Raw genomic sequence first — 14,246 nt, 5'->3', positions numbered from 1 at the left:
GATTCAGCTGCAGAATACCTTGCAAAGATAAAGAATCAGTTTACTGGTTCTTCAAAGACTTATGCCACACAGATCATAGAGCAGTTGGTCACAAAATGGTACTATGGCAATGCCGGTACGATAAGAAATCATATCATGGGGATGTGTGCTTTGAACTCCAAGCTCAAACCAATGGACTTGGATCTCAAAGAAGAGTTTATGGTGCACCTGGTGTTCGCCTCTCTGCCAAAAGAGTTTGCAACGTTCGTTGTAAACTATAACTCACAGCCAGAGAAGTGGAACATGGAAAAGGCAATTGCAATGTGTGCACAAGAGGAAGATAGACTCAAGAAACAGAATGGTGGGTCTGTCAATTTTGTGCATAATAACAAGAAAATGCCTTTCCAAGCTGCTTCTTCCTCTAAAGCTAAAGACAAAGCCCCTATGCCACAGAAGTATCAGCAACAGCGTCAGCAACAGCGCACTCCAGCACAAGATGAGTGCTTCCACTGTTTTGACAAGAGGCATCGCAAAGCAGATTGTCCCGCTTATTTAAAAATGATAATGGCAAAGAATGGTGAGAATGTAATTTCATTTGTTAATGAATCCCTGTATTTAAAGTTTTCTAAATCTACTTGGTGGATTGATTCTGGTGCAACTGTGCATGTTGCAAATTCTTTACAGGGATTCCGTTCGACAAGGACTACGCTAAGAAGCGAAAGACAAATTAAAGTCGCGAACGGAGTACAAGCAGATGTGGAAGCTGTTGGCGATGTCTCCCTCGAGCTAGTTAATGGTTTCATGCTTGTATTAAAAGATGTTTTATTTGTTCCTTCGCTTCAAAGAAACTTGATCAGTGTATCACGCTTAGACACAGATGGTTTTGGTTGTCATTTTGCGAATGGCAAATGTGAACTATGGTTTGATAATAATTGTATTGGTGATGCTGTCCTTTACAATGATCTTTATTTATTATCTATGCGTGATAAAGTGCATTCTGTATGTAATGTGAATGTGAATGAATCCTTGTCAGAGAAAGAAACAAAGAAAAGGAAGAGAACTCAAGATACTTCATCGAAATTATGGCACTGTCGTTTAGGCCATATTTCGAGGGGGAGAATTGAAAGATTAATGAAAAGTGAAATTCTTCCACAGCTAGAGTTCTCTGATTTTGAACAATGCGTTGAATGCATTAAAGGAAAATTTGTAAAGCAAATTAAAAAGGGTGCCAAACGAAGTACAGGAACGTTAGAAATAATTCACACTGATATATGTGGACCGTTTCCTGTGAAAAGTGTGGATGGCTATGATTCGTTCATAACATTCACAGACGATTACTCCCGCTATGGTTACATTTATCCAATTAAAGAAAGATCTGAAGCATTGGATAAATTTAAAATATTCAAAGCTGAGGTTGAAAATCAGCTTGACAAAAGAATTAAAATAGTAAGATTAGACCGTGGAGGGGAGTACTACGGTCGACATACCCCTTATGGACAAGTTCCTGGACCTTTTGCGAGGTTTTTACAGGAAAATGGTATAGTTGCCCAATACTCTACACCGGGGGAGCCTCAGCAAAATGGAGTAGCTGAAAGGCGCAACCGTACACTAATGGATATGGTGCGCAGTATGATGAGTTATTCCTCATTGTCATTGAGTCTGTGGATGGAGGCGTTGAAAACCGCCATCCATATTCTCAACAGAGTGCCAAGCAAATCGGTGCCCAAAACGCCGTATGAGCTATGGACAGGAAGAGAACCCTCACTGACTCACCTACGGGTCTGGGGGAGCCCAGCTGAGGCTAAAGTGTTTAATCCAAATATTGGAAAACTGGATCCTAAAATTGTAAGCTGTCATTTTATAGGCTATCCTGAAAAGTCGAAAGGTTTTCGTTTCTACTGCCCAGACAGACATACAAAGTTTGTAGAAACGAGACATACTGTCTTTCTAGAAAGTGAAATGATAAGGGGGAGCATGGTACCTAGAGAAATTGACCTTGAGGAGAAGCGGGTGTATGTGCCTACTCCTATGATTCAAGAGCCATTTTTCTCACTACCTGTTGATGCTGCACCAAAAGTTCCTGAAATAGTGACGTCAGTACCTTCTTCGGTTGTTGCTGCGCCAACTATTCCAGTTGTTACGGTGTCAACACCTGTCGCAACTTCACCCATACCAACAGTGAGCGAAGGTTTGGAACCTATCATCCAGAAACCGCCTGAACCCGCAGTTGGACATGAGGAGGAGGTGCTACAGCCCCTTATGGAAAATGTGCCAGAAGTTGAGGCACAAAATGTGCCACAAGCAGTGGCCCTTAGAAGGTCACAAAGAGAAAGAAGGTCGGCTATTTCTAGCGACTATGAAGTTTATAATACAGAAGAGGTTCATATGGAGGGTGATCCCGCTTCCTATGAAGAAGCCATGAGAAGTATTCACTCATCCAAATGGCTGGAAGCTATGAAAGATGAGATGAAATCAATGAGTTCCAATGGTGTTTGGGACTTAGAGGAAATTCTTAAAGGAGCCAAAACAGTAGGCTGTAAATGGGTTTACAAGATAAAACATGACTCCAAAGGGAATGTAGAAAGGTTCAAAGCACGACTCGTGGCAAAAGGCTTTACGCAAAGAGAAGGGATAGACTATAACGAAACTTTTTCTCCGGTTTCGTGTAAAGATTCCTTCAGAATTATAATGGCATTGGTGGCACATTATGACTTAGAGTTACATCAGATGGATGTAAAGATGGCATTCCTTAACGGGGATTTGTATGAAAACGTTTACATGGCACAACCAAAAGGTTTTGTCGTGAAAGGAAAAGAACATATGGGGTGTCGCTTAAAGAAATCCATTTATGGATTAAAGCAAGCCTCTAGGCAGTGGTATTTAAAGTTTGATGAAACCATAAGAAAATTTGGTTTTAAAGAAAATGAGGAGGACAATTGCATTTATGCAAAGTTCAGAAGTGGAAAATTTATTTTCCTGATCCTATATGTGGATGACATTCTACTTGCTAGTAGTGATGTTGGTCTGCTACTGGAGACAAAGAAATTCTTGTCCTCAAATTTTGATATGAAAGATCTCGGTGAAGCTTCATTTGTTTTGGGAATTGAAATTCACCGAGATAGAACAAAGGGGGTATTAGGACTGTCACAAAAGACATACTTAGAAAAAGTTCTAAAGAAATACAGTATGCATATGTGCAAGCCTTCACCTGCTCCAATAGTCAAGGGCGATAGATTTGGGAAATTTCAATGTCCCAGGAACCAGTATGAGATCGATCAAATGAAAGCGGTTCCATATGCTTCAGCTGTAGGAAGCATACAGTATGCTCAAGTTTGTACACGTCCTGACTTAGCTTTTGTTACCGGGATACTTGGCAGATATCAAAGTAATCCAGGACAGGCACACTGGATTATGGTAAAGAAAGCATTACGTTATGTGCAAGGCACAAAAGGCCTCATGCTAACATACAGAAAATCCGATTCCCTAGAGATAGAAGGGTACTCAGATGCGGATTTTGCGGGGGACATCGATGACCGAAAGTCCACGTCCGGCTATGTGTTCACACTCGCAGGGGGAGCTATATCGTGGAAAAGCTCCAAACAAAGCGTCACTGCATCATCGACGATGTACGCTGAATTTGTAGCATGTTATGAGGCCTCATGGCAGGTTGAATGGTTAAAGAAATTTATACCCGGTTTAAGAGTGGTAGACAGTATTCAAAGACCACTCAGAATGTACTGCGACAATGAACCAGCAGTGTTTTATGCTCACAACAATAAGTCAAGTGGTGCTGCCAAACACATTGACATAAAGTTTTATGTTGTGAAGGAGAAAATCCAGAATCACTCTATTACACTCGAGCATATAAGTACAAAGAAAATGCTTGCGGATCCGCTCACTAAAGGCTTACCACCCAATGTGTTCATGGAACACATAGCCGGCATGGGTTTAAGGGAAAGCCTGTGATTTCTGGAAAACAAAAGGGCCCAAGAGATAAAGAATTTGTTTCAAAACAGTGATGTGTATGGTAGCTGTTGAGTCCGTCGGTCTTGGACCGTGACGATAAAGCATGCTCTATTCATTAATCTGTGATGGAACAACTAAAGGAAAAAGTTTCAAGTTAAAGTATAAAGTTAAAAGAACAAAGTGAGATCAAGGGGGACAATGTTGGATTGATCTCTTTCCTAATAGACCCAACGGTCTATTAGGACCTTGATTTGCGCCCTGATCGGGGGCGCCCAACCTTAATGGTTGGTGGGCCCCCGCTGCATAGCGCTAAATAAAGAGGGGTGAAGGGGCCGGGGCACGGGGACCGAAGTTCGCCGCGCCGCCAGTACTCCCTCCCACATTCTAAACCCTAGCCGATCTAGAGGTTGCGCTGGAGCAGCGGGAAGCTACACCACCGTCTCCATCGATGTTGATCAGCGACTCCACTGCCCCGCTCGTCGCTGCCTTAGAGCAGATCGTCATCAGCGAACCGGAGATGGCCGCCGGATCGAGCTCAAACGCTGGTGGTGATGGTCTCTCTCTCTACTCTCTCACTGCGTTCCTTCATATATTGCTTATGCAATAGATCTAGAGTCTTTTGCTCTTGATGTAAAGAAAAGGAAAGAAATCCTACTCGGTTTATGTACTGTGTCGATCCTAGAGGTCTATCACAGCGGCGCTACTGGAGACGGCCACCGACGGGGCTGTTGCAGGGTGGTCGGGCATCGATGGGGGCCAACGGGGGCGACACATCCTGGGCGGTAACGAACGGAAGAGGGGGCTGACTGAACGTGACAGAATCGCCTGGAGGGGGTGCTGTGCAAATCGGCGGACCAGTGTGGGGGGAGTGGTGGGCGCCTAACTACAAAATGTTCCCACCTATGCCCATAGACCTTAGACGAGGATCATGTGATTTTGATTGGAGTTTTTAAAATTTGCATATGAGGTCTGGTTTTCATAGGATACGGTGCCATTTTAAATTGTTCTCGTCTGCTGGATGTGGCTGGGTCCATGTGGGATGAGGGAATGCCAAATTAGACGTGCTAAAACTCTCCTTGTAATTTCGTTGTTTTGAGAAATCAAAATTCGGGTTCGCCCCGTGGTGAAAAAATATTTGTTGTAATCTGTCAACAGTACTGGATTAAGAGAGAAACTACGCATCTGGCAAATTTTTTATGTGCATTTAAGTCCTTTCAATAGAATTATATGTCTTTTCTGATTGTGATAAAATTATAGACAAACCTCTTCTTCTATTTAAACTTTGTGTTGAACTCTGAATTGATTGCACCCAAACTGTTCATTTCAATCTGAACTCGAATTCAGGTGGACCGGATAGATGAGATGAGAACGGCATCTTCCAGTTTTCAGAAGCTTCTGTGCTCCCCTTATCTATCTACGCCGTAGATACCTGCTCCAACTAGCTAGTGACTTTGCAATTAAGTCCATCACAGCATCTTTGATGAAAAGATTTTCATCGCATACCAATTACCAAACCCTTAGCGCCTACTGTCAGTCCGTCTTTTCTCACTTAAGAGTTGTTGAGTCATTATCTACGGTGATTTTTCTGCAGTCCTATTGACTTGTTTGGCACAAGGGAGGAGCATATGAAGCTGACAGAACACAAAGGAGTACTGAACAAGTTGCAGTAGCTGGTTGTACAAACACAAAATGACTAGAGATAAAGATAAGGGCTTGTTTAATTAGATCATTTTGTATTTTGCATTTTTACATTTTTAGAAAAGAATCTTTAACATTTGAAGTATTAAATCTAGACTAATCACAAAACTAATTACAGATCTCATCTGTAAACTACGAGACGAATCTAATGAGCCTGATTATTTAGGCTCATTAGATTCGTCTAGCGATTTACAATCCATTTGTGTAATGCGATTTATTTTTCGACTACATTTAGTACACCATGCAAATGATTTACAAAAATTTTATATTTTGTGTTTTGGGATCTAAACATGAACTAAATATGAAATATGTAGGCATCAGAGGAACAGCTTGCCATCATCAGATTGTGACCCATGTGTAAAGATTCAATTCACATGGCTGTCCGATCTGAAAGTTGTGAATGAGTCCTTTATTATATCGACATGACATCCAAGTTTTATCCTATTCTACTTTCCATGCCATGAAAAGGGCTCGGCTGCTACATTCACTCAATGATCTCTTTTGAAATTTTGCCTTTTATAAGATATTTGTTTCGAGTAATACCCTTTTTGTAATACCCTTATTATAAGATATGACGCCTAGTAGTAGACAGATCGAGTCAAAGGAGAGCTGGTACCGCCGGCCGACATGATTGGGCACGAGACTGTAGAAAAGTGAAAGGAGTTACTGACTGTCTATATAGGCCCTGTTTTGTCCCCTAAACGCAAAAAAGCCGTAAACGCAAAATTTTGCGAAGAAATTTTACTAATTTGAAATATTAAATGAAGTCTATTTACAAAAAATTTTTATGAATGGGCTGTAAATCGCGAGACGATTCTAATGAGCATAATTAATTCATGATTTGCAACAGTGATGTTACAGTAACCATCCGCTAATTATTAATTAGTCATGGATTAATTAGTATCATTAGATTCGTCTCGCGATTTACAACCCATCTGTGCAAAAAGTTTTGCAAATAGACTTCATTTAGTACTTCAAATTATCTAAATTCCTTTGCAAATTTTTTTTACATTTACACCGCATGGGAACTAAACACGGCCATACTACAGCATGCTCCTACCCAATCGAGCTGAGCTGTTATCCCAAATAAATAGTAGCCTGAAGTATGTACTCCATTGCTTCAACCTTAAACCGAGGAGTGCTCGGAAAAGCTTGAACCATCCAACTGAAAGTCTCCGGCAGCTCAAGGCTTCCAACTTCCAAGCTCAGGGTTTCATTCCTTCTAAGATGAAATTAAAGCCTGGAAGGAGAAAGCTGTAAGAGGATTTGACGCTTGGCGCACCACATGCATGCATGATCAATTTGGTAAGTTCTGCTGTTTCTTTGGTTCTCTATTTGTTCGGCAGTTCGGCTGGGACCTCCTGTTAGAGCAGTAAGGGTATGGGTATGGCTACTCCTGGTAGGATCTACCATAACAGCTTCCTGCGAGGAGGTTGTAGTCTCTTGTTTCGCTTCAGCCCAAACAGTACCTTTAAGGCTACTCGTGGTCTCGTGGATGCCTCAATCTGCACCTGCAGAATCCAAATAGATCTGAGAGTAAGAGAGGCAGTTTGCTCCCATTTCCAACTTAGAACAGTGTAGTGATTGTTACCGGGTAACCCTTGTTACAAAAGGTGATCATTGAGAAGATCTATCTAGTTGCGAAGGAGATTATCCCTGAAAAATTGCAAAAAGGAGATGTAAGCATCTAATTTTGCGGCACGAAGAATTGCGAAATAGTTTTCGTTTCTAAAAACCACAAATTATTTGTCTGGTTAGATTAAATATTTCCTACCATTAGGACCTTGTTAGATTTCCTCTGAGTAATTTCTGTTTTCCATTCTTCCCAGTTGGTTCTCCTCTTATACATATTCTTTTATTGCTCAGTGATGCAGCTGTCTTGCACTGATCTCCCTTCGTGAGGGCTTCTGTTTTCAATCAAGCAAATAGATTCAGCGTGCACATACAGTACTTCTGTCTCTGAAAACAAAACAAACAGAGGATACTTTCAGAAAGTATGAAGCTATTAGCTTTTGGTTTAGTCTTGTTGGGGTGCTTACAAGGTTTTGTTACTTGTGATTACCAAGGTAAGGCCTTTACAGTTTGAACATGTCTTCGCCGCATCAGTTTTTTCTTATTTGGCAGGAATGATATAAAGAAGTTATTATACTTAAATTGAGAAAAGGTTCCGAACTAACAAAGCTCAGGATGTATTGTGCTATATTGACTAGACTGCCTGTACTAAACACTGAAGTCTGTTAAAGATGTGCCCACCAGTATTACATGTGACCAGTCAGGAATTTAAAACTGTAGAAAAGTTTTACATAATGCCCTGCCCATCTATCTAGTATTGATCATTTTTCACTCAAGGCTTAAATATTTGGCATGGCCTACATGGCTAACTTAACTGATCCAGAGTTCATGTGAGACAATTATCAGGTTGACATCAGAATCATTTCGCCAAGTTTTGTTTTCTTTCGTCTACCTGAATCCCACAAATAAGGCTTCGTTTTTCATCCACAGTTACAGCACTGTATGAAATCAAGATGCATCTCATTGATGAAAATGATGTCCTAAACGACTGGAAGAATAATCAAATGACCCCCTGCGGGTGGGGAAATGTTATTTGTCAAGGCAACAAAGTAATTGCCATGTAAGTATAGGGGATTCAACTCTACTGCCTGAACTGTGTATTCCATTCCTGCCCAAGGCAGCTAGGTTCCCCGTTTCTCCCAAGACATTTGTTTCTATACCTCTTGTTATCTTCTAAAGACCATAAAACACCTCTTTTAGGACAGACAAACCTCCAATTGTTCAAGTTAATGTCTAAAGGATTGATTACAACTGTTTATTACAGGAGAAGAGTATGCATTTGGGTATCGCGTAGATCATTTGCAGGCTTTCCTTTTTTTTTTGCTATTACAAGGTTGAACACTATGTATACTTTTCTTTACATTGATTTTTGCGTTGTTTTATTTTTTTTGGTTGTTTGCAGAAAATTGAGCTCAACAGGGTTACGCGGAGTCTTGTCACCCAGCATTGCAGAACTAACAACTTTACAAGAGCTGTAAGCTCGATGATAGTTTTTTCGGACTATGTAACATTCATTTCCCATAAATTCAAATATATTCGGAGAAAGTTCCTGATTGTTGCACATTATTGTTTCAGGGTATTGGATGGCAATACGATAAGTGGTGGAATTCCTGAGGCACTTGGGAACATATCAAGCTTAACAATTCTAAATCTAGGAAATAATATTTTTAATGGTTCCATACCTGATTCTCTTGGCCGTCTTCAAAAGCTCCAAATACTGTAAGCTAGCCCATGATTTCACGACAAATGTTATCATGGTTGGTCAACGACTCTTAACAATTTGATAACCTGGACAGGGATTTAAGTGAAAATCTCTTAACCGGGGAGATCCCAGTCTCTCTCTCAAATCTTTCATCACTGCATGACATGTAAGCTGGCCTTTCAATGCCAATACAACTATTAAACTTAACAAACTTCATTGTTTATACTTACTGGAGTATTTTATTTGCTCAAGATTTTCAAGAGTTGTTCAGTTGTTCCATTATCATATAACATATTTACTTTGCAGTAATCTATCAGGCAACTCCCTTAAAGGTGAAATACCAGAACAACTACTCCAGGTGGCTCAATACAAGTATGTCATATATTGCAGTACAATAGACCACATAAACAATTTAATGTTTACTACTTTGTACTTTACTCAGTAAGAACAATGTGGTGTTTCTTTTTAGCTATACAGGCAACCACTTGAACTGTAGCCGAAACTCAACTATTTCATGTGAAAAAGGCACCACTAAGGCAGGTAAGTCATTAAGCAACATCTCAGTCCATATTCAGAAATTGAAAGTTTAATGTAAAATCTGCGTTGATTGTTTGGTTGACCTTGTGGAGTGAAACACAATGGTATTTCATTTGATATGTTCACTTGTACTGATGGAACATCATAAAAATGCTATTTCATGACATCCTGGATTGTTGATGTGTCAGGGCCTAAAACTAAAAGCATTCTTTGGGGCTTGGCTGCTGTTTCTTCTCTACTAGCAGTTATTTTCTGTTTCCTCTTTTGCTTTGGACTGATCAAATTCAGAAGGCTCAAAAAAGGTCAGCACTGATTTTTTTTTTCTAGTCAGTACTTCCTACCTCCATCTATTTTTCATATTCTTGTTTGTATGTATATGACTAATGGGGGATCACATCAACTCTCATTTTAGGTAAATGGAGCGTAATGGATAGATCGGAGGTGAATATGCACCGAGGTGAAGAGATAGTATGGGACATAGAAGGGAACAATCCAGAGTTCACATTTTACGAATTTTCACAAGTTTTGGAAGCTACAAATAATTTCTCGGTAGAAAATAAACTTGGGCAAGGTGGCTTTGGTCCTGTTTACAAGGTAGGGAAAATAAGAACTGGTGCCCACAGAGAGAAACTAAGATTTTGCATTATCTGAAGATCGATCTTACATGTCATGCAAGCTAGTTTTATTGTAATAGAGCAATTTGAAAATAATAACATCACATTGATTACAATTTACAAGCTGCGTCACAACCTTTTCTGCAGGGCCAATTTCCTGATGGATTGGATATAGCAGTTAAGAGACTTGCTTCACATTCAGGGCAAGGTCTCACAGAATTCAAAAATGAAGTCCAACTCATAGCCAAACTCCAGCACAGAAATCTGGTTAGGCTGTTGGGTTGTTGCTCTCAAGGGGAGGAGAAAATGTTGATCTATGAATATTTGCTGAATAAAAGCTTGGATTTCTTCATATTTGGTATGACGGTTTTAATGATTAGGCAGTCCATATTATACACTACTTCTAAAGTCTGGTAATATTTTCTGTGCTGTTTTATGTTTAATTGATGTGCAGATGAAACAAGAAGGACTTTACTAAATTGGGACAGACGACTAGTGATAATCGAAGGAATTGCACAGGGACTTTTGTATTTGCATAAACACTCTCGGTTACGAGTTATACATAGAGATGTTAAAGCAAGCAACATTCTCTTGGACTCTGAAATGAATCCAAAGATTTCGGATTTTGGACTAGCAAAAATGTTTAGCTCAAATGATATCGAAGGAAACACACAAAGGGTGGTTGGGACTTAGTAAGCTCTTTGTTGAGGCACTGGTTCATTGTAGAACACAAATTTGGCATAAAAGTTTGTTCACTTATGTTGTGCTGTGTTACTCTTGTGCCTTTCAGTGGTTATATGGCTCCAGAGTATGCTTCTGAAGGCCTCTTCTCAACAAAATCTGACGTATTCAGCTTCGGTGTGCTAACCCTTGAGATCATCACTGGAAAAAGAAATTCAGGTTTCCATAAGCACGGAAGCTTCCTGAACCTTCTTGGATATGTACGTATGTCCTACATTCAAACATTCATGTGTGCAATTTTTTCTTTTATGCTTGTGCTGTAACTTGCAACATCTACAATAACATAATCCATGATGAATTTTTCATAGGCATGGCATTTGTGGCAAGAGCGAAGATGGTTTGCACTTGTCGATTCATCATTGGCTGCAAGCGGTTGTACATCAGAGATGATGAGGTGCATCAACATTGCGTTGCTATGTGTGCAAGAGAATGCGACCGATAGGCCCACCATGTCTGATGTGGTCGCAATGCTAAGCAGCAAAAGCGTCGCCCTGCCTGAGCCTAAACACCCAGGATATTTCCATGTAAGGGTTGCAAAGGAGGAGGAGGCCTTCACAGCTGCAGAGCCATACAGTGCTAATGATGCGACTGAGTCCATCGCATACGGTAGATAGTATTGAATGAACATATGGTAGATAGTGATACTGTAAATTATTTCAGATGTGAATGTTTGCTTTGACTATGCTTGGCAATGTTCGTGTGCCTTGAGTCACTTGCAGAACTATGCATGTCGCGTTGTCGACTTTGTGGGACCGAAGCCGGCGACCAGAAGGGGGTGAATGGGAGCCGATCAAAATTTTTTTCGAAATTCAAACCGTCGGTCTATATCCCGAAAATCACCCGAGCCCTCAAGCGTTTTGGCCAAAGTTTGGAATAGCTATGGAAAAGCTAAACCAACACAAAAGACCTCGAACGAGCGAGTGAAAACACAAAACAAATCGGAAGCGAATCGGGAAAACTGCAGAACTGATCTGCCGGGACCAGTCTGACCGGTGCGCTCGACCGGTCTGACCGGTGCGCTGGACCGGTCTCACCGGTCGTGCCTACCGGTCTGACCGGTAGCACCCAGAAAACCCCCGAGAAATTGGATTCAAACGTTGAACCTCGAGCAAACGACCACGAAATCGGTGAAACTTGGGGGATTGCTTCGCCCCTACCCCGTGAACATATCCCCAAAAGATTTCGTCCTAAAGATCAACGATTCTTGAGAATTCGAGAGGAGATCAAAAGGAATTGGGGTTTTCTCAAACACTCAAGAACTCGAATTCGAATACGCCAGTGATTCCAGAGGATTTAGGTCAGAGTTGGGAGCACGGGAATCACAGCAAAGAACTCGTAGCCTCCTCTCAATCAAGTGTGCCAAAAACAAAATCGAAAATCCATTGCACAAGGCACAAAACCAGGGGATTGAATCAAATCAAAAGCCTAGAGGGCACGAGGAGGATAGGGTCTCCTTTCCCAATCAAATCTCTTACAAGGTTTCAATAATCCATGGACAAAATCAACTCAAATGAGAGGAACAGAGGGAGGGAGACGCAGGGGCGGCGGCCTGGAGAAACAGAGAGTCCACGAACAGATTATAAAAGCCGCAATTAACCTAACACAAGTGAAGGGGTATTTATACCCACTGGACCGATCAGACCGGTACGCTGGACCGGTCAGACCGGTTGGTTAGACCGGTCAGACCGGTGCCAGGGACCGGTCAGACCGGTTGGCCTGCAGCACCCCCTGTACAACGATCTCATCCGACGCCCGAGGATCTTTCTTCGAAACGAAGTCTTCTCCGCGATGCCGCCGTCTTGATGAAGATCCAGTCCGCGGTTTTGGAGGGTCCGCGAAACCCGGGTAGATGGCCGGTTTTGAGAAAACCGCCAAAACCTCACGCGCGGGAAGATTCCCGCCTCCACGCCGTGGCCCTAGACGCCGTTCCCGCCTCGGCCTTCTGACGGCCCTAGACACCGCCCGACGCCCGTCACCTCCTCGCCCGCAGCGAGGCCCTAGACGCCGTCGACGCCCGTCGCCTCCGTCAGTTCCGAGACCGACGCCCGTGCCTCCACGACTTGGCGTCTTCAACCGCCGTCCGCCTCCTTGGTTTTGTGGCGCAAACCAAGAAACCCGCCTTCCGTCGCCGCTTGCGCCCTCGATCCAGGAGTGGACGCCACAGCTGCCGCCCGGTCCGAGCTCCGGTCCCGGCTGCCCTTCACCGCCGTCCACCGCATGGTCCATCGGCCACAGCACCTCCACGGCAGCTCCCCGTCGACACTCGACGCCCGTGTACCTGCAATCCAAAGACCAAGCGCACGATCACACCGCGCGGTTGATAATTCACTCATCACAAGCAGGATAGAGTACTCAACATTCCTCAGACTTTTTAACCCTGAGAAATTTTTTGACTTACTAATGCTACCAGGCATTATTTCCTTTCCTTTTTTACACGCATTAGTCTCGCTCAAGTTCCCTCGTCGGCTGCCTCCATTTCTGTCTAGTAACTGATGGATTCAATTGTGAAATGTTATGTGGTAATGGTTTGGGGGATGAGATATTATGACAAGCTTACCAGGATAGATATAGTCCCGATCCGGCGATCCGCCCAGCCCCTGCTGCCGCAACACACCCCGCCGCCGTGCCGTGCCGCTTGTTACCGCCTCCTCACAGCTTCTCGATGGTGCGAGACGACGAACCCACCTCACCCGGCAATGTTCCATCAATCCATCCTATAAATTGAAATGTTCCAAACAAACTGTTCCAGGCCCCCCCCCCCCCAATGTTTCCTCACCGGAATCCTCTTCACCGGCGACAGCCGCGCCACCTCTCGTCTTGCTGCTTCTCCTCGCGGCGCTCCCTCCTCGTTGTAGTGCCGCCGTGCCGATTCGCCTGATCGCCTCCCCGCCGCCGTGCGCCGGATGGCATTGTCAAAGATGGCCCAACGAATAATAGGGAGAGACAGAGAGAGGTCTCGGGCCCAAAACTGAACTCGCGCGTTTAGTCGTTGAAAAAGTTAGGGATTAGATACTGTAGCACATTTTGTTGTTATTTGATAATTAATCTTTAATTATAGATTAATTAAGTTTAAAAGACTCGTCTGGTTCTAATCAGTTAAACTGTATAATTAATTATTTTTTTCAACTATATTTAATGCTCCATTTGTCAAAAAATTTGATGTGACGGATATTGTATAAAATTTTCAAGGAACTAAACGCCGCCTAATTTTACTTTTGAGGCCCATCTAACCACAAGTGCCAAGTTTTCTCACTAGAGCAGCAGCAGCGTGGCCTCGAAACGATGCTTGCATTGAACGAAAAAACCTGGCATCGACCCAGTCAATAGAAAATGATTTTTCTACTGCTGCCACGGTTGCTGGCCACCCCTGCTAGTGCGCTGCCGATGGGAACGAAAGGCATGTTTGTGCATATTTAAAGTTGTTAGTGGGTCCTATC

At 42.6% G+C, this 14,246-nt stretch overlaps 1 protein-coding gene and 1 long non-coding RNA gene across 4 annotated transcripts; one reads left to right on the top strand and one right to left on the bottom strand.

Annotated features, from left to right (window-relative positions):
- Positions 1 to 6,760: 6,760 nt before the first annotated feature.
- LOC120678896 (LRR receptor kinase SERK2-like) lies at positions 6,761 to 11,555 on the top strand. The gene is made up of 14 exons (XM_039960338.1): positions 6,761 to 6,948; positions 7,510 to 7,709; positions 8,146 to 8,275; positions 8,618 to 8,689; positions 8,791 to 8,934; positions 9,012 to 9,083; positions 9,224 to 9,289; positions 9,387 to 9,457; positions 9,643 to 9,756; positions 9,867 to 10,048; positions 10,216 to 10,426; positions 10,523 to 10,760; positions 10,859 to 11,009; positions 11,118 to 11,555. Exons 2-14 carry the CDS (start codon positions 7,640 to 7,642, stop codon positions 11,421 to 11,423), a joined length of 1,827 nt encoding a protein of 608 aa, XP_039816272.1. The 5' UTR covers positions 6,761 to 6,948; positions 7,510 to 7,639; the 3' UTR covers positions 11,424 to 11,555.
- On the bottom strand, positions 6,945 to 13,577 carry LOC120678898. 3 transcript variants are annotated; one of them, XR_005676873.1, is made up of 5 exons: positions 13,367 to 13,572; positions 8,898 to 9,003; positions 7,418 to 7,602; positions 7,235 to 7,299; positions 6,945 to 7,154 (listed from the first exon to the last, which is right to left on the bottom strand). It is a non-coding gene; the product is annotated as an uncharacterized LOC120678898 (long non-coding RNA). The 3 variants fall into 3 exon arrangements; XR_005676872.1 differs by having other exon boundaries at positions 7,418 to 9,003; positions 13,367 to 13,577; XR_005676871.1 differs by lacking the exon at positions 8,898 to 9,003 and having other exon boundaries at positions 13,367 to 13,568.
- Positions 13,578 to 14,246: the final 669 nt, after the last annotated feature.

The sequence above is a fragment of the Panicum virgatum genome, chromosome 6N (assembly GCF_016808335.1).
Source record: "Panicum virgatum strain AP13 chromosome 6N, P.virgatum_v5, whole genome shotgun sequence".
In the NCBI taxonomy this organism is placed as follows: Eukaryota; Viridiplantae; Streptophyta; class Magnoliopsida; order Poales; family Poaceae; genus Panicum; species Panicum virgatum.
Note: the sequence above shows the minus strand (reverse complement) of the source record. Positions and strands in the feature narration are given on the sequence as shown.

Excerpts from the sequence above, each read along its gene's own strand:
- LOC120678896 (XM_039960338.1), top strand. The coding sequence starts at position 7,640 with ATGAAGCTATTAGCTTTTGGTTTAGTCTTGTTGGGGTGCTTACAAGGT. Across the intron at positions 8,276-8,617 it reads GGCAACAAAGTAATTGCCAT|AAAATTGAGCTCAACAGGGT; the intron begins GTAAGTATAGGG and ends GGTTGTTTGCAG. Across the intron at positions 10,427-10,522 it reads CTTGGATTTCTTCATATTTG|ATGAAACAAGAAGGACTTTA; the intron begins GTATGACGGTTT and ends ATTGATGTGCAG.